At 37.5% G+C, this 19485-nt stretch overlaps 1 protein-coding gene across 2 annotated transcripts; it reads left to right on the top strand.

Annotated features, from left to right (window-relative positions):
* The first annotated feature begins 500 nt into the window (after nucleotides 1-500).
* On the top strand, nucleotides 501-18950 carry TNNT3 (troponin T3, fast skeletal type). 2 transcript variants are annotated; one of them, XM_083348489.1, is made up of 10 exons: nucleotides 501-531; nucleotides 7367-7394; nucleotides 8383-8428; nucleotides 8672-8788; nucleotides 9727-9804; nucleotides 9993-10106; nucleotides 10890-10999; nucleotides 11873-11963; nucleotides 13028-13068; nucleotides 18575-18950. In XM_083348489.1, the coding sequence occupies exons 4-10, from the start codon at nucleotides 8705-8707 to the stop codon at nucleotides 18621-18623; spliced, it is 567 nt and encodes a 188-aa protein (XP_083204615.1). In that variant the 5' UTR covers nucleotides 501-531; nucleotides 7367-7394; nucleotides 8383-8428; nucleotides 8672-8704; the 3' UTR covers nucleotides 18624-18950. The 2 variants fall into 2 exon arrangements, with proteins under 2 accessions (XP_083204615.1, XP_083204614.1); XM_083348488.1 differs by lacking the exons at nucleotides 501-531; nucleotides 13028-13068 and adding an exon at nucleotides 16311-16351.
* The last annotated feature ends 535 nt before the right edge of the window (nucleotides 18951-19485 follow it).

The following is a 19485-nucleotide window of genomic DNA, read 5'->3' as shown; positions in this document are numbered from 1 at the left end:
TTACTGTGCTTCAACAGAATGAAAGGATATCTGCATTCCCATAGCATCCTGTTATTTCAATCCCAGATGTCAGCATGACAGTCCAGAGTAATCATTTGCAGAATAAGACTGTGGATTCCTTTTTGTTTACACAAGGCTGACAAACGAATCATGAGCAAAATAGCATTAATTCTATGGCTTGGCAAATTCACCATTATGGATTCCCTATTTGGCTGCTTTTACATGGTTTATTAACTTTTTTTTTTACCAATGACTACTGATTATGCTTACTGCTTTTTTTTTCTTCCTCTGTTCAAACTCAAAGTTCAAAGACGCTCATATTAACATGTCACTCTTGTTTTTGTTCTCTTGCGGTTTGTTACATCTTGATCCATGATACTTCTTACCTGATGAAGTTCATGAGCCAGGTATGTGACACAACTTCCAAATCCTCCTAATCTCTAATATGTACATAATATACATTTGTGTGAATGGGATATTGAAAGAGAAGAAACAAGATCAACAAGTACTATTAACCTACTACATAAACAAGTATGTTTTCGCTTTATTGCTCCATGCTCATAGCTGCATTAACCTGCCATTACAATTTTTCCAATTTCCACAGCTTCTACAAATGCCTGTGGACCTTTTCTTTTTTTTTCTTCCATTTTACCCTTTAATCACCCATTCTACCCATTAGGCATAAATATGTTTATATTTTTACACTTTTTCCTTTTTTGCTTCACATCACTATTCTTTCCATCATGATGCTTCTGAAAGAAGTCTGGGAAGAAGGTATGTATCCATTCAATCAACTTTATTTTATCTCTTCATTATTTTCTCTAGGGTGGCACCAACAGTGTTCAACAATGTTCCCAATGACTTGAGGATAAGTTGGACGATGTTAAAATATTGAATTTTTCTTCCGAGATTGTTCTAGAATGTTCTGCATACACACACCAGAGGTCCACACTGTCTTTAAAATATCTTGAATTCTTTAGAGACAAAAGCAAAAGTTGAAATATATTTACATGAAATTTAAAAGTGTCATAATATGAAAAAGAGCATTGTTAGCATGATAGAAGGGATTTTTGAGAGGGCTTTCTTTCAGAAAGGATGAGGCTAACTCTTTCTGATGATGTAGCCTTGAAAAACTTCCCAAAATGCAAAACTGCTGTTAAGTCTGCTTGCATTGTGTGACAGTGGGAATATCCTCACATCCAACCAACATACCCCCTAACTGTCCTACTAACTATTTTTAGAGTACATGCCTCCTGACATAGCCTTCATCTTGTCCCCAACTCATTACTTACTTTTGGGGGGTATTTTGGAATTAAGATAGTATTTTTCCCTTTTTCTATACCTTGCCATACAGATATTCCACAGAGCTTCTCATGAAGTTGATGTGGTTCCATTGGTCATATTCAGCTATTGTGGGCACTCCTCCTTCTGACTGAATGGTGTGTGTTACATGTGACAAAGAACTGTAGTATAGGACAGAAAGTGGGCTTGAATGGAACATATCTGTATATGGGGGAAAAACATTGAAGAGGCATTGCCTATAGCAGGGGTCTTCAAACTTGGCCCTTTTATGACTTGTGGACTTCAACTCCCAGAATTCCTCAGCCAGGCATGCTGGCTGAGGAATTCTGGAAGTTGAAGTCCATAACTCATACAAGGGCCAAGTTTGAAGACCCCTGGCCTACAGTTTGGACTGCATCTATATTCCTGGCCGTGAATTCAGCCTTTAGGTGGAAGTATGTTCTCCCGTCATGATCTAATGAGAGTGGTGTTCTGTGAATGAGTTGCTTGTTTGATTATTATGCTTGTTTGATTATTATCCATTGCATCTAGACCTAGACCAGGGGTCGGCAACCTGAAAAAGGAAAAGAGCCACTGGGAAACGGTTCCATCACACATAAAAAAAAGTGGGAGCCGCGTGCGTGCGTCCATGCACGTGCATGCGCAAAAAACATTTTGTGCATGCGCAAAACGGTTTTTTCTTGCGCATGCGCGGACGCGCGCAGTTGCCATTTTTTTTATGTGATGGAACCGGTTCCCAGTTGCGCGACGGCCCGTTTGCAGAGCTACTGCCTTCGGCAGCCTGCAAACGTGTCACGACAGCTTTCCCAAAGAGCGGCGCCACTGCCCGTTCGCGCGGAGGTGCGCGCGCACCTCTCCAAAGGTTTGGGGAGGTGCGCGCGCACCTACGCTCGTTCGGAGAGGTGCGCGCGCACCTCTCCAAACGGGTGGTGCCACTCTCCATTTGGAGAGGTGCGCGTGCACCACTGCCTGTTCGAAGAGGTGCGCGCGTACCGGGTGGCTGGGAGCCACAGGAGACGGAGGTTGCCGACCCGTGACCTAGACCAAGTGATACTCCAGGAAGTTCTGTGTTTCTAACTGGCATTCCTCCTTCTACTTAATCAAATGTTTAATGGCAAATGTTTAATGGTTTGATGGTTAGATAGTACGAGGTTAAATCTGTCAATTAATATTAACAGGAACACCTTTTGTCCTCAGATGGGATGCCCCAGACCAGGGGCGTCAAACTGCTGGCCTGTGGGCTGGATGCATCATAGTGAAACTGCACCCACCCCATTGCCAGCAATGGCAAAAAAAGTCACGATACGTCGCAACACGTCACGTGACATTGCAAGTTTGACACCCCTGTCCCAGACTATGAGCTCATTTAGCTTTTATTTCAGAAATACATGTAGAAACCTGAAACTCAAAGATCCAGAGGATTCTACTTCTGTCTTATTTTTCTCCTCTAATTCTTGAACAATGCCAATACATCTCAATCCATTTTGCAACAATCTGAGAAACTAGAGGATTGGAAAAAAATAAAGACAAAAAATCAGTTTCTTAAATGTTAGGGTGATTTGTTGTTTACGGGTGGTAAGTAAAGCCCTTGTCTACTCATATTCTTGGAAGTTTTTTTGGTCTTTTCTGCCAAGGATATATATTCCAAGGCTCCTTTCATTAGTTTCAGATCAGTACAACCTTCCCCCCTCCCCAATGTCTCTTCAGTGTTATAGAGCTCCGAGGAGCTTGGGAAGACCAGGTGATTAACACTTGATTTCTGCTCTAGAAGGAACATTATAAAGACAGTTTTGTAGCATCCTTCAGCTGCTCTGTGAGGATGTTAGCCTAATTTAGTTTCCTTTCCCCCTTTCATGCAAGCTGTCCTAAATGTCTTGGATTGCACATAGCATAACCTATTCTATAATAACCAAGACATGAAAACCTATTGAGGATATGTAGAACAGGACCTTGATGGAACTGAAAACCAGCAAGACTCTACTTCAGGAGTTTATGGCTTAGATTCTCTTTAAATGTCTCATTGTACACATACTTTAAATGTCTCACTGCACACGCCCAAGGAAGGTTAGAGTTTCTTGGGTGTTGACCTACAATAAAAGTATAATCTAGCCTTCAGAGATAAGAATAAGGGCAGAAGGAATTCCTTTGCCCATTATGGACTCCCCAAAATTTGAAGGACTGAGCATTCATTTCAGAGCAGATTTGGAAGAAGTATGGAGAACTAAGGATAGGAAAGGGGGAGAAATGTCTAAAATAGTTTTACTGGTATTTCAACAAATGGATTCTTCAGATTGACTCGAAAAACAGGACAATTGACAAATGGTGGACATGGAGAAGGAGTATTTGATTGGCTACCTTCCTTTGTCTTCCATTTCCATTTGAAGAAGCAGAATATGATTGTGGTATTTTGGTGGATGTTGGAGGCAGTATATCCTTGTTACTAACACATTTTTTATTCTGCATTGAATCCTTACTCATCAGAAACTGGACCAAATACTTACGGTTATAACACAACTGGTATTTTCATTTTGTTTGGAGTAAGTTTTATTGTAAACCAAGCCTTCAGAAATACAGTCTCTATAAATCCCAATAGATGAAAAAGAGTTTTCATTTAGGGCCAAAATACCTATAATATGGTGTTAAATGCATCCACTATCCCACAATCCAAGTGTAATTGCATGGAGTATTAAACCCTTCCTTCACTTGCTATGGTTTGGAAAAAAAAAACATTTCCTTGAAAAATAGCATCTCCCCCGGAAGAAAATCCCTTAATGACAGTCCCACTAGGTAGATCAGACCAGGAAATCAACTCCACGGTAAGGTAAAACCACACTTATTGACCTGGGCTACAATTAAGAATTTTGCAAGTCTAATTGTGCCAGCCCTTTTCTAATACCCCAGTGAGCTGGGGAAGCATCTTCCTGAGATGCATCCAAATGTTGCTCCCGCTTTAAAATATGTTTCAGTCCCTTTTTGCCTACAAAACAGTACCTACATATTTCCACCAACACCAGCCTCCATATACATCACACACCTACAGATATAGCTAGTCCTTAACTTAACAACCCTTCTCTAGTGACTACTCAAAGTTACAATGGCACTGGAAAAAAGTGACATCATTTGTCTTTGCATTTACATCCCCACGGTCCTGTGATCAAACTTTGGGCAATTGGCAATCACCGTGGAGTTACAGCCGTTGCTGTAACTGTGATTTGCCATTTGCCACCTTCTCAGCTGGCTTCCAATCATGCAGTGGGAAGCCATATTAACTTAACACCCGAGTGATCCACTTAACGACCGCAGTGGTTCACTCAGCCATTGTGGCAAAAATGTAAAATCTGGCATAACAGACTTAACAGCTGCCTCGCTTAGCAGCAGAAATTCTGATCTCAATTGTGCTCTTAAGTTGAGGACTACCTATATTTAGCATTTATTTGCAGTCTGATATTTTTATTATGCCACTAATGAGTTTTTCTAAATTTAAGCTGTCCTATTAGAAAGTTAGGGACGCGGTGGCTCAGTGGGTTAGGATCCTGAGCCTGTCGATCAGAAGGTCAGCAGTTTGGCGGGTCAAATCCCGAGTGCCGCGTAGCAGAGTGAGCGCCTGTTACTCGTCCCAGCTTCTGCCAACCTAGCAGTTCGAAAGCACGTAAAAATGCAAGTAGAAAAATAGGGACCACTGCGGTGGGAAGGTAACAGCGTTCCGTGCGCCTTTGGCGTCTAAGTCATGCTGGCCACATGACCACGGAGACGTCCTCGGACAAGCGCTGGCTCTTTGGCTTTTTAACAGAGATGAGCACCGGCCCCTAGAGTCGGAAACGACTAGCACGCATGTGCAGGGGAACCTTTACCTTTACTTTATTAGAAAGTTATAAAGGACACTATGGATGAATGACAGCTGTTTTTATTAATGAGTTTTGCTGCTTTCTACATTTCAGATTCTGAAGGGAGACATCAATAACCTTTCAATTTCTTCTTTCTTTTAAAGCTCCTTTGTTTATCTTCCACTTTTTGTTTTGTTTTGCTCTTTTTAAGGATGAGCTTTATCTTTTGGCAGGATTTGTGTAGGAATTACAGTATGCATCTGAATATTTATATGTAAGAAAGTGACTGAGATAAAAAAAATTTAAAAAAGGACATCAGAAGGATTTTGCCACGATGATTCTTTATTTGTATGTTTTAGCTAGTTTCTTCAAAAAGAAATATTCTAAACTAAACTGAATTAGAATTAACTTTTATTTTCCTTTGGTTTTACTCTTATTTCATATTCTGGAAGTATATAAATATTTGATCTATTCCTGGAACAAATAAAAAAAACTTTTTAAAAAACCAAATGTTCTTGGAAAACTTCTTAAAAGCAACAGCCACTTAAGCAAGAACATTATACAATATATAATTCACCATAAATTTACTAGCAATAGAAGAGAATAAATGCAGCTCGGGGTTGAACTGTGGAGTTGTTTAAAATATACTAATAGTTAGATAATTTTGTTACCTTAGTTGTGTGGAGATATTTAATTAACCAACTAGGTAACATAATTATCTAAATATTAGCTAGTTGGACAATGAAATGTTTCTAAGTAACAACTAAGCTCAGAAAACACCAAGAACTCCATATGAATGTAGCAGATATGTTAAGATGTAACATGATTAGAAAAAAAACATGAGTGGTCATGGGAGTTTTGTTAAAAAGCAAAAAAAAAAAAAAAAGCAGGAACATTCCATAATTGTATGAAAGCTATTTTGTGCAAGAAACAAATAATGCTTTTCAACCAATGGGTTTTCTTCTTGTAATTTGTCATAGCTTTCATATCTCATTTTTCCCTTCAACATTTATCATTATTTTTGCATAGTTCCTTGTCTGGATTTGATTAGAATAATTTAGAAACTGGATAAAAATAAATGTCTATATATAAAATTATCAGGCAATTCTTACTCAGTTTTGTTACTTTCCAAAGCAACTTGTCTATTTTAAAGCTGGTGCTATTATTAAATGTTACTTTCATTTAGCAGAAAGGAAGGCGAGAGTCATGTTTTGCTTTAAGATGATTGGTTTTATTTTTTATTTTAATTCCATTTATATCCCGCCCTTCTCCGAAGACTCAGGGCGGCTTACAAGCTTAGCAGTAGCTTTCATTCTATGTATATGCCTGCTTATTAGGGCTTTCGCCCCCCCCAAGCGGCATTATTACAAAGTCAGCTTAATTGCCCCCAACAATCTGGGTCCTCATTTTACCTACCTCGGAAGGATGGAAGGCTGAGTCAACCTTGAGCCTGGTGGGACGCGAACCTGCACTAATTGCAGGCAGCTGGTGTTACTTAAGGAGGCATTAGCCCACTGCTCCACCAAGGCTCATTCAGTTTTGAACTGAATGAATAATTATAATATTTTCCCCCCCAATAACTTCTATACCTTAGACCAGGGGTGTCAAACTGCTGGCCCATGGGCCAGGTGCGTCACGAGTAAACCGCGCTCACCCCATTGCCAGCAATGGGGAACAAGTTCTGATACGTCACGCGACTTCACGTGACGTCACGAGTTTGACGTGTCTGCTTTAGACATTTTATTCATTCAGAAGCAGAATGATCATTTTTTTGAAGTTAGACTATATATTGTACAAAGTACTCTGTCCAAAAAGCAGTGAACTTTTTACTGCTGAAATATCAAGACAAAACCAAAACAAAAAGAAAAGGCAGTAAGAACACTGCAAGACTGAATTCTCTGAATTCATATATAATGTATGGGGTTATTGAAGATACTTAGATTTTGAAAACTAGGTGCAGTCATTTAAAAAAAAATATTGCTTTCTGGATATTATTCCAAAGCTTTCACCCAGACTGCTCTTTTATTTTTCTGAACTTTTTTTTTCCGTCTAAGTAAAATTAGTTTGTCAAAGAGTGTCTTTATGATATGTGAAAAGTGTAAATAATATATTTAATTTCATAAAACTATGCATATCTTTTGACTTTAGCAATGAAGTAAGATTTATTCTATTCTTGTTTCTTGCTTCATCTTTTTTCCCCCCTTTTCTCCCCTGCTCACTTCCTGATTTGCTATATTTAGAGAAGAAACCGAGACCACCAGTACCAACGTAAGTTTAGGACATGTTTAATGGAGTAATATTATAAACATTCTTGTAAAGTTCTTTGGTTTTAAATGTTCATGGTTCATGTATTGTAAATGAGGATAGCCAGTTAGATATTTTGTGTCTTTCACATTTAGTTAGCTATATTTACCTGTAATTTCCACATATTTCATACTTCATTTTTAGGATGAAATGTAAAGATCTCTTTTGAATACAAAATAAGTTTTCACAGATGTACACATGGTCCATCCAGTAATACACGCAAAGATACAAACATATCTTATTGGATATGTTGTAACAATTGTCCTTAACCTCATACCTGCAGATGTTTGGGGACTATAAATTCCAGAAAACCTAGCTATTAATTCTGTGTATTGGAGATTATGGAATTGCAATCTCCATACATCTAGAAGGCACCAGATTGAGGAAGATTAATTTGGAGAGTGACTAATAGCATAAATATTTCCCTAATGTTTTGAAGGGTGATGTGAGAAAAAAGACCTTCAAGCTATTTGGTAAAGCAGGATGTCAGAGAAAAAGAACAGAGGTTCCCTCACACTTTCCACTACATCTTAATTAAATGAGAGATATACAACATCTTCATTCAGATTCATTTCTAGAGAGCCAATGTTTTCAGCAGACCAAAAAAATCAAACTCAATCATGATTATTACATTCACATTTTTAGAACTTGTCAAACTATTTCTGATGCTTCTCTCTCTAATAGAATTGGAATCGATAATTTGTAATATTAATGTTTTGCACTTGGAAGAAAAATATGATTATTGCTAGACAGTGCATCAAACCCCTTAGCAGTTTTAAGTTCAACTTCCCGTATCCTGCAGCATGATTTTATCAGAGTATTTGAGCAAATTTATTTCAGTAAAATTGTCATACAAGAAAATCTTTCCAAAAATATCTCTTCCCTTTACTTCTGAAATATTTTTTTCTCAAGAACTTATGTACTTTTCTTTCTCTTCATAACATCCACAAAGGTTGACTGCACCTAAGATCCCAGAGGGTGAGAAAGTAGACTTTGATGTGAGTATTGCTGGTTCTTCCAGTGAATCTCTTGTCTTGCCTGTCCAAATTTTAGACAAGAAAGTGGTTTATATCCCAGCATGAAAATCATTCTGCATACGTTCCATAGCTATGAGAAGATATAACTGATGCAAATGATTGGTGTTTCAATAAATGGGAATATGTAAATTTTTTTCTGTGGGGGGAATCTACACTATCCCATTAATTGTACTTGGTATCATGGAACACCCGTTCTTTCCCCAGGACATTCAAAAGAAGAGGCAGAACAAAGACTTGATGGAGCTTCAAGCCTTGATTGATAGCCACTTTGAAAGCCGGAAAAAAGAGGAAGAAGATATAATGGCTCTTAAAGATAGAATTGTAAGTGTTCCTCAAGTAGTCAACTATTGTAAGGTCTTCAGCACAAGGATAGATCATGAAGACAAATTAAATGTTAAAGGCCCTATGATATTTTTTTGCTGAACAGAAAATGGCATGAAATAATTGTTATAAGTAGCCATGTTTTCTAAGTGTCTATATGCCTGTTTCATACAGCTTCAAAGGACAATATATAATTCTTACACAGTGGTGTTACTAGTCATTTGGGACCTAAGAAAAGTAATTTTTTTATTGTCCTCTTGAATTTCCAGTTGTATACATTATAGATGTTAGAAAACATTGTTGGCCTTGATTCAGATGCCTCGGAGTTGTTTTACTAGTACTATCAACCTAAGAACATTTTTGTCATAACAGAATAATAGAATGATAGAGTTGGGAGGAACCATGGATGTCTTCTACTCCAATCCCCTGCTCAAGCAGGAAACCCTATACCATTTCAGACAAATGGTTGTCCAATTTCTTCTTAAAAACCTCCAGTATTGGAGCACCCACAACTTCTGGAGGCAAGTTGTTCCATTAATTTTTCTGTCAGGAAATTTCTCCTTAGTTCTAAGCTGGTTCTCTCCTTCATTAGTTTCCATCCATTGTTTCTTGTCCTTTGGGTGCTTTGGAGAGTAGGTTGACACTCTCTTCTTTGTGCCAGCCCCTTAGATGTTGGAACATTGCTATCATATCACCCCTAGTCCTTCTTTTCATTAAACCAGACGTACCCGATTTCTACAACCGTTCTTCATATGTTTTAGCCTCCAGTCCCCTAATAATCTTTCTTGCCCTTCTCCGAACTCTTTCTAGAGTCTCATCTTAATACTCTTCACAATTTAATTTCAATTGTTTGTTCTGAGGAGCATTTTTCAACGCCTTTTGTTCTGGAACTGAATACAGTTCAAACCAAATTACTGCCTTTTGTCTGCAATGCATAGGAAAAACGTAGAGCTGAGAGGTCTGAGCAGCAAAGAATCCGAGCTGAGAAAGAAAAGGAGCGTCAGGCCAGACTTGCTGTGAGTCTACCTTACAACCTTTTGTCATTGGTATCTCATTGCCCTGAATGTAAAATGATGTGTTAAGAGTTGTGACTTTGGGCTTTATCTTACCACTTCCCAAAAAATTACGTCCCAGACCCAAATGCTCTGTTCTGCCTTTATGAGTCCCAGGTATGAAGCAGAGTTTGTTCCTTTCTGTTTCACAGGAGGAAAAGGCAAGACGAGAGGAGGAAGATGCCAAGAGGAGGGTTGAAGATGATATGAAGAAGAAGAAAGCTCTCTCCTCTATGGGTGCCACATACAGCAGCTATTTGGCTAAGGTAAATCTACTGATGGGCAGAGAAAGCCAGAATGTGATCAAGAATGAGCACAGCTGATCTGAAAATTGTTCAAGAATTTCTAGGAATTCTTTAATTCTACAATGGCAAAAACTTTCACTTTCAAGAAGAGACCAAAGATGTTCACCACAAGAAGGACCTGCTAGTCTCTGTTTTAAGCTCCCCACCCTTTTTTCCCTTTAGGCTAGTAGAGAGATAGAGTCTTACAACGTTCCATAGTTTTGATCCAATGGCTCTTCAGCCCTGCAGGAGAAGTCTTATGGCTTCTCTAGAGCATTTCCTGCAATGAATCAGAAAGACATGTAAAGTAGGCATGTTGGCAAATTCTTAGAAACAATTACGGTTAATTTAGTGCTAACCTGATGGCATCTGAATATATCAGATTACAATCCAGGCACTACGTTTAGTGCATTGATGGAGGATGATATGAATTGTGATCAAGCATTTTTACAATTCAGGATTACTGCTCTACTGCCAGGTTTTGATGTTCTTCATTAATTCCTTCAATGGTATGCATCCAGTGATTATTTGTTTATTTATATCCCATTAATTTGTCCAACACACCTTCTTCCTCCTATTTTCCCCACAACAACAACACTTTGAGGTGAGCTGGGCTGTGAGAGAGTGACTGGCCCCAAGAGACCTAACTAGTTTTCATGGCTAAAGCAAGACTTGAACTCATGGACTGTTGCTTTCTAGCCTGGTGCCTCAACTACTAGATTTTGGTTTTGGTTCTTTAACAATCTTTAAACTTGTTTTGCACAGGCTGATCAAAAGAGAGGAAAGAAACAAACTGCAAGAGAAATGAAGAAGAAAATTTTGGCAGACAGACGCAAACCTCTGAATATTGATCACCTTAGTGACGACAAACTTAGGTAAAAACAAAGATAGCCCCCACTTCCCCCACTACCGCTTGTACTAGACACAAGATTGAGTTTATGCTCAAATTTGTTTTAGTACTTTTTCTGGTATTAAAAAATAGGAGGGGATATTTAAGAAAACAACATTTGTTATTATGCAGTTAAATATTTAATCCTGATGAACTATCAGATTTGATTTAACAATAATATATAATATTTAACTTTAATGGGTAATTTAAAAATAATCAATGTAGTAAGAAAAAAAACAGATTAAATTATAACTTCTGCCTGCAGTTGCAACATTTGTAAATTAGTAAAAAAAAAACACCCAGGCACAGCCTCTATATTTAGATAAATATAAACAAATATAAGTAAATGTATGTAAATTATGAAAAAATGTTCAAGCATGTCGAAAGTTTTTCGCTTATATTTTAAAAATTATTCCTGTTAATATATATGTGGATATTGTTCTCACAAAGGCATATGAAATACTTCTGAATAAGATTAGCAGTTATGAAAGCAGGGAATAAGAACAAATAAACAAGTATTTCTAAAGGAGAAAGTAAACAATATGATTCCCCCATGTATCTGTACTGAGACCAAGATACTTCAGTTTTTTTCATTAAGTATCCAGAAGTGGTCAGGCTCTTTGTTGATATTTAGGTGTTCAAATAACTCCTCATAAGGAAGAGTTACACGAGGGATTAATTAAATCCACAAACTGGAATTGTTGAGTTGCGTTCGACTTCTATTTGAATAGCCTGCCAACCAGTTTGATCATAAATTTAAGAAATAGTGAGCTTATGTAAATAGATTTCTTTGCAGTTGCCAATTGTTTGAGTTGTATATCATTCTTTATTATATCTCCACTTCTTCACAAATAAATAGGGAGAAAGCCAAAGAATTGTGGGACTCGCTGTATCAGCTGGAGACGGAAAAATATGAGTATTTAGAAAAGATCAAGAGACAGAGATATGATGTGAGTAGAAAAAGAGATGTTGGCTATGGTTTTTGTTTATTTCCAGGGTGAAATCAGTTATGCTTCTAAGGGGGACCTGGGCTGAAGACCATAGAAAACCAGAAAAGCCCATATGCCATTCTGAACATTTATCAACAAAATTCAGTTTATCACAGAGTGATAACTTCACAATTATACACCTAGGGTGGATTTCTGCCTTCTAATTAAAATATGTCCTCATGATATGGCTGAAAATGTTATGTAATAACTTTGTCATATTAATTAACATGCTCATCTTTCTTTTTGAAGGATCTTCATAAACCAGATGGCTTATTCATGATGGTTAAACCCCATCACAGCCAAGCCAAGCAGGGGAGCCAATCATCTGTATAAATTCATAGGCAGTGTCCGCACTGCACTGAAATATCTATGAGATCAATAACAAACCCACATCTGATGTCCCCAGCCTCTATTAACTCTCCAGCCTTATCTTCATGTGAATTTATGCAGGCAGAAAAGCCAGCCCCATTCTCTTTTGTTGTCTTGACAATGCTACAAGATAATTAGCATTTTTTTTAAAAAAAAGTATAGATTATATCTTCTTCATATTGTATGGAAGAAAATACTCCAAATTTGTCTATAAACTATGAGCATGGTTACAACCACTCTACCTATGGTTTAATTCTGTCTTTGTGGATAGAGCCAAATAATTTGTCATCCAATTGCACATTTAATTGCTCCTCGGTAATAGTACATGCTTTACATTCTGCACAGAGGGGACACAAGAAGCTAACCTAGGAATGAAGGAGAATTGGTGGATTCCACAGTTGTGCAGAAAATGGGACGTTATTGCTTTGCCATGCTTGGAATTTGATTTTGGAAATAGGGAAGAATAAGGCATCCTTCTTACAGCAGTTATCTGCTTTTATGATGTTGAGATAATCCTTTGTAATGCACTCACAAAACAATGACAGAGTTCTGACAGTGTTAAAAGGCGAATGCTTTTCTGTTTCTGAGTACCTATTGCAAAAAAAATTCAATTTGTTAAGAACCCCAAAGCCAATAATGATCTTAATCTTTCTTAGATTTTATCACTACGTTGCAGGGTGCAGGCACTGGCCAGGTTGTAAGTACAATGGGTTCACTCTGATGATATAAGCAGCAAAAGATTTTTACATGCATGAGCCTCTTGCATGTTGGGAGTCTGGAAAGTCAGAATTTGCATAGATAAACAACAGGGTGGCATTCAATTCCTGGCTTACAAAGCAAGAAATAGCCACATTTCTTCCTCTTTTTTTCTCATCGAACTTTATTGCATTAATTCAGAAGTGCCGGTAGCTGAATAGAAATTTAATGTTATATTCTGTAGATCAGCCTTTCTCAGCCTGATGTGTTGGCTTTCAATCCAGGAAACATAGCCAAAGGCAGCAGAGCACAGCAGACTGGAAAAAATGTGGTCAGTCATCCAAATCAGTGTTTCTCCACTTTAAGAATTCAACTCCCAGAATTCCCAAGCTAAAATTGGAAAACATTATTCTAAATTAGGGGTCTTCAAACTTGGCCCTTTTATGACTTGTGGATTTCAACGCCCAGAATTCCTCAGCCAGCGTGCCTGGCTGAGGAATTCTGGGAGTTGAAGTCCACAAGTCATAAAAGGGCCAAGTTTGAAGACCCTTGTAAATGAATGCAGGACAATGAAAATAAGTGATGTCAGCAGAAAAATCAATTTTTTTAAAGTGATCTCTCCATTCAATCATTATCTTAGTTTCCTACTTCACAGAGTGGCTGTAGTGCCAGAAAAATAATTTCTATAAACCAAAACATCTGGAGTCGTGTGTGTGTGTGTGTATAAAAATACTACTAATAATAAGGGCTGCAAATTATACACGGTAATTTCCCACATGTCCAAAAAAAAAAAGGAAAAGAAAATAGAAAAAGGCAGTCTCAAAGTGCCTTTTTCCCCCCCTTCAAAACGCAACTGGACTGTTTTTCTTGAGGAAGAAGAAGAAAACATTTTGCTTCTTGTTCAAGTGATGAAGCTTCTTGGATAAGAAGAGAAATGTTTTCTTTTTCTTCCTCAAGAAAAAAACAGTCCAGTTGCCTTTTGAAGAAAAAAGCTCCTTTGACATAACTCTGACCTGGATGACTGAGAATCTCCACAGACATTTAGAAAAAGACATGTAAGAAAGATCAACTAGCAGCTCAAAAGCCTTTTTTTGTTTGTTTGTTTGCTGATATTTATACAAAAAGCACAGCAGAGAGTAGGTGAGAGCCAGAAGACAAAGAGGCAATTGTTTTTCAGATTTGTCTTGCAAATTTAGAGAAATCTATTGGGTTATCTATTGGGTTAATTTTTTAACTGTGTAGTTAATTTATTTTGGGGCTGTTATTTAATTCTTTTTTTAATTTTTGTATTGTTGTTTTTTATTGTTGTTAGCCGCCCTGAGTCCTTCGGGAGATAGGGCGGCATATAAGTCCCCAAAATAAATAAATAATAAATAAATTATATTAATGATATGGAAGCAGCACTAGAAACCTTTGAGTGAGAGTTCCCATTAATCCCTGACAATTGAGTAAATTAGCTACAAATGATTGGAGCAGGCATCAAACAGCAACTGGAGAAAACTGAATTGGAAGATGGAACTTGTTTCTGATCCACCATGGCAACTCCTATGTTTTTTTTTTTAAAAAGGAATTGTACAATTAAAGGTAAAATTGCTATTATCCCAAGAACAGTTGAGCTGTAGCTGGATAGCAAGGAAAGTTCATAAGAAAGCAAAATAAAGGAAGCGCTGCTTTAGAGCCAATTCTTGCCCAACTTTGTTACCCAGGAATCCAAGTGCCATGCCTATTGTCTATCTTACTTCACACGTAGAAAAGAAGGTAAGTCATAAGCATCAATAGCAGTCTGGTAAACAAAGTTCCTTAAACAAATACCTGGTTAAGAGGAGGATTCAATATTAGTTCCTCCGTTCCACAAGGCACGTGTTCAAAATCTACAAGTAAGCAAGTAAGTATATTGGGCAGCTGAGCTATCCTTTTTCATGTTGTTGTGTTGCTTCCAATGTTGGAGTCTCCTGTTTATTCTTGTAATGGAAGAAAGTCCCACCTTGTGAATCCAAGATGGTGAACAAGACATCTTATGGTTTGAATATTGTGAATTTACTGTACAATAAATTGTACAGAAAAAACTATTCTCAGTTGGCCAGCCGTCTCTTAAGATGCAATCAGTGTGTTTATTACATAGTGAACAAAGCAATGGAGATATTAAGGAAGATGCTGTAAATAATGGTAAAATTTTAATTCCCCCCCCCAAAAAATCTTCTTTATTTCCTTGAGCCAGAAATTATATTTTGATTTCTATTATAATGGAAGCACTTCCACCTCATAAAATTGCAATTGCTCAAAACCTGGAAAATGGTTTTTAAATTTCCAGCATGCTTCCTCGTCTGTCTTTACTCCAACCTGGAATATTTCTTTCCTTTACTCTTTGGAAAGCCCTACATTGATTTGTGAAATAACAGGATCACTTTTGAATAGGAAGTGTCTGTTCACAGCTGGTAATAGCCCATATTTAACTTTTTTAAAAAATTGGTCGGCCTTTATCCTGACAGAATTGTAAGATCTGGTTTTCTTTAGTTTCTTCCTTCGCCTAAGGATGATTAAAATCACAAGCACAGAATTAAGTCAGTCATAGAAATATTTTTTTCCTCATTCAGCTAGGCAGAGAGGTGAGAGGAATTCACCCAAATAAATTAATCTTGATTATTATGAGGACAGGAGGGGAAATCATGATAAAAAAAATTAATTGTGCTGATATAAAAAGGCAGAGATAATCTAATTCAACACCTCAAGAAAGAAAAATAGATTAATGATCCTTGCCAGTTATTTAAAAGTCAGAGTTTAATTCACGTTACTGATAAGGTATATCACCAAACTATCTCCAGAGACTGTGTTATTTATGCCTTGTATATTTTGTAAAAGTTTAAACAATTGCAAGCAACTTGTTTGAACCTTAGCATAGACCTACCCAGGAAAGGTGCTATCTACTAGCTGGAAAAAATCTGGAGGACATCCATAATTACCTTGGATAAGGAAGATGGGTTCCCAGTTACTGAAGTGATGTCCTTTGTCCTTTTTATATTCCTATTGTTGCCTTGTCCTGCCTTTTTATGCTTTGCAGTCAAAATTATTCTTCTGCTCTGCTTTGCTGAACAAATTCTTTCAGCTTTGACTTCATTTTGTGCATATTGCTCTCGAGTCCACAACCTACTGCCCATACCTGACTGAGGCGAAACAGCTGGTAAAACCATCTCTCCATGATGAGAAGCAGGTCATTTTTTAAAACTTAGTCATATTTGTTTGCAGATTACTACCTTCAGAAATCGGATTGATCAGGCACAGAAACAGTGAGTAACTAGATTACTTGTCCAGTCTGAAGACTGGAATATCCATCTGTTTGCAGTAGTCACTTCAGTCTTCTTCCAGCTATTTCTTATTGGAAGGGAATGAAGTGGAAAAGCACAGTCGCTAAAGCCCACTCTTTTCTTTCCTTTAAAAAATACTTTGGAAAAACTGAAATGAATCTATAATCCTCCCCCCCCTTTCCCCCCCAAACAATCTTGGTTGAGGCTGCCAATATGCTTTATATTGGCACGGGAAACATACTTTCCGAGATTGTAAGGAACAGGATTTAATAACACTAATATTCAAATTTGCCACTGTCACATGGAAATCACGTGGCATGGTGTGCCCAATGGTTCTTTTGATGCATCATATAATCTTATCTCCCTTCACTTAATTCAAATTATTTCCTGCTTGTTTTGTTCCCTAGTTTCACTGCTGCATGTGTCAATTCAGAAACCTAATGCTTTAAAGATAAAGGCAGTGGCAAAACAATAATCAAATGAAAGCAAGGGCTGAAAGGGGATAGTTCTAGAAGAAATGACTGTATGGGTGGATGAATTCTCAAAACTTCTCTTCTCATGCAGGGAAGGAAAACCAGTGCATTGATATGCCTGGCTCTATAAAATGCATATAATTCTAGATGTTTTGCTTATTTGTTTCATATTATGTATATCATTCAATGAATGGTGCTTCGGGCTCATTAATAGCTCTTCATTGGCCCTGTTAATTCATAAACAGTTGCAGAACTGGAGGCAATTCAGATAAATCTATGCTACTTTAAAGGCAATAGGACATGCTGAAAGTTACTTGGGATGATGTGCCATTCTTTAGAAGACAAAACATAAAAAGAATACAATTCTAAGAGGGTTGTTAAAGATTATGAGCTTCACGAAATGATCGGGCTGCAAAATCTTACAAGGAAAAAATAAAAGTAAAAGAAACTAACAGGAATAAGGTATACCAAATTTTTGCCAACTGCATCAATAAGGTATTTTTATAATTGATACTTGTGGACATTACTGGAAGATACGGTAGCACATATGTCTATTATCGTCAGAAGACACACAACAGCCACTTGTCTCTGAGGACAAAGGCTGTTTTAGGGGAGAAAAAGTCCTATGTTGAATGGCAGGTAAAGTATTCGCTGTTTGTGTGTATGAATGGTGATGTCACTGACATGTTCCCATATGTAAAACTACCACTGTTATCATGTAAGCTTTAAAGATACTCCAGTTACTGTTATATTTCCCTATCTCTCACATTCCCTGGAAGATTTCATATTGGAAGTGTCCCAATAGCACATAATCTAAACTCTAATTCACCAAACACCTAGCTACTAATCCAAATTAGCTTGTTGTGTAACTTATAGTACCATCTAAGGATACACAGCATGCCAATAACAGCATTGCAGCTAGAATTTGTTACTGGGCCAAGTGTGGTGTTCTGTACCAAATTAATGTACTCATTTGGAACAACAGTACATAACTGAGCTCATAATTAAGGTACGTTTTGCATGTTTCAGATACTGTTTCTTTTGCATGCAAAATAAAAGTTTGAAATCTTGTCAACTATAGTAGCACAATTTAAACATGAGGTTTTTTTCTGCCTGTTTTTTGAATAAGTTTTTTTTTTTATCTTGATGAAGTTTAAAGGAAGTTGTGCTACTTTGAAACATAATGCTTTGTGGACTACCATGGTTTATCAGAAATCCTGAATAAACGTTTCGACTCTGCATCTAGTTTTTATTAGTAAAGTCAAATTTGGGCAACTTCTGGATTTTTGGTGATGACTTTAATTAGGTGATAATGCAATCACTTTCAGACTAAATTGAAAAGTTGGCAGAGGCTATATCATTTATTAGTTTTAATGCACAACTATAATTGCATCTAAAGTTCCAAGATAGCTCTGCCATTAATGTATGGAACTTTCATTTCTGACAAGACTGATTAGAACTCAGACAACTACTGCCTTTAAAAAAAACAAAAAACGTGTTGACTGTCACCTTGAGATAAAATAGCTTCAGGAGCCAGATTGAACAGATTGCCAGCAGCTATTCCTTGATTAAGAGATGAGCAAAATGGAGTAGAACTCTTTGGCATTTCATCTGCTTCAATGGTAGAGTGACATGAAACAATAAACTTTTTGTTGAAAAGGCAAGGTCAAGAGCAGGAAACCGTATCTGTATTGCATCAGCAAGACACATTTTTATCTTATTTGTATTACAGCAGCAAGAAGGCCGGAGCCAAGGGCAAAGTTGGAGGACGCTGGAAATAAAGATCTGGAAGGTGCCTGCAGGAAGATTCATCAATGGTGGCATGGCCAAACATCACTGGCTCATCTTCCCTATTTAGCTACCAATTCCTCTCTCTCGCCTAAACAAAACCATAATTGCAACATCAGCCTGGATTGCCTACTGCTTACTTTTAGGGTGCCCACATCTTTCAGAACCTCAGCTCTGACTGACGATGAGCCCCTGCTGATACCTGTTGTCCCACATGTGTCTTTTCCTAATTCCAGCCTACACTGCCACACAGATTGCAGTGTATGAATCTTTTGGTTTTGTAAATAAAGCGTAGTCAATAATATACTTCAGACCTGCAACTCCTGTCTATCCATTCATTTTTCCCCCCATTATGATGATTCATTTACCAAACCCTGGAATTTATTGGCCTTGTCAATAAAATCTGGCAAAGGACCACTGAGGTAAATAGATGTATGCTAGTTTACATCCACCAATGACTGTAAGCTATTTATGTGTAACTTAAATGCTAATGCTATGCATATTTATTCAAAAGTAAACCTCACTGGCCCATGTGATTATGAAGAACCCATAAGATTGCGCTCACAAAGCCAAAACAGCTCAATTGAAAAATCAAGGTAGTAAGGGTGGTGGTTGTGGTATAATCATACATATATCTAAGCTAAAACATTTCTTTTTCTTTTTTCCTTCGAGTTAGATGGGTTTTGTTGTTTTGTTTTGTTTGGACTCCTGGTGACTGCCTGGACTAGTCCCTGCAGTTTTCTTGGCAAGGTTTGACCAGAAGTGGTTTGCCACTTCCTTCTTCACTGGGCTGAGAGAGAATGACTGACCCAAAGTCAACAGCTGGTTATGTCTCTAGGGCGGGTCTAGAGCTCA

The sequence above is a fragment of the Vipera ursinii genome, assembly GCF_947247035.1.
Source record: "Vipera ursinii genome assembly, chromosome: 1".
Classification (NCBI taxonomy): Eukaryota; Metazoa; Chordata; class Lepidosauria; order Squamata; family Viperidae; genus Vipera; species Vipera ursinii.
The sequence above is the reverse complement of the archived record's forward strand: the minus strand, read 5'-3'. Positions and strand labels throughout refer to the sequence as shown.

Excerpts from the sequence above, each read along its gene's own strand:
- TNNT3 (XM_083348489.1), top strand. The coding sequence starts at position 8,705 with ATGGAGCTTCAAGCCTTGATTGATAGCCACTTTGAAAGCCGGAAAAAA. Across the intron at positions 8,789-9,726 it reads TGGCTCTTAAAGATAGAATT|GAAAAACGTAGAGCTGAGAG; the intron begins GTAAGTGTTCCT and ends TGCAATGCATAG. Across the intron at positions 11,000-11,872 it reads CTTAGTGACGACAAACTTAG|GGAGAAAGCCAAAGAATTGT; the intron begins GTAAAAACAAAG and ends ACAAATAAATAG.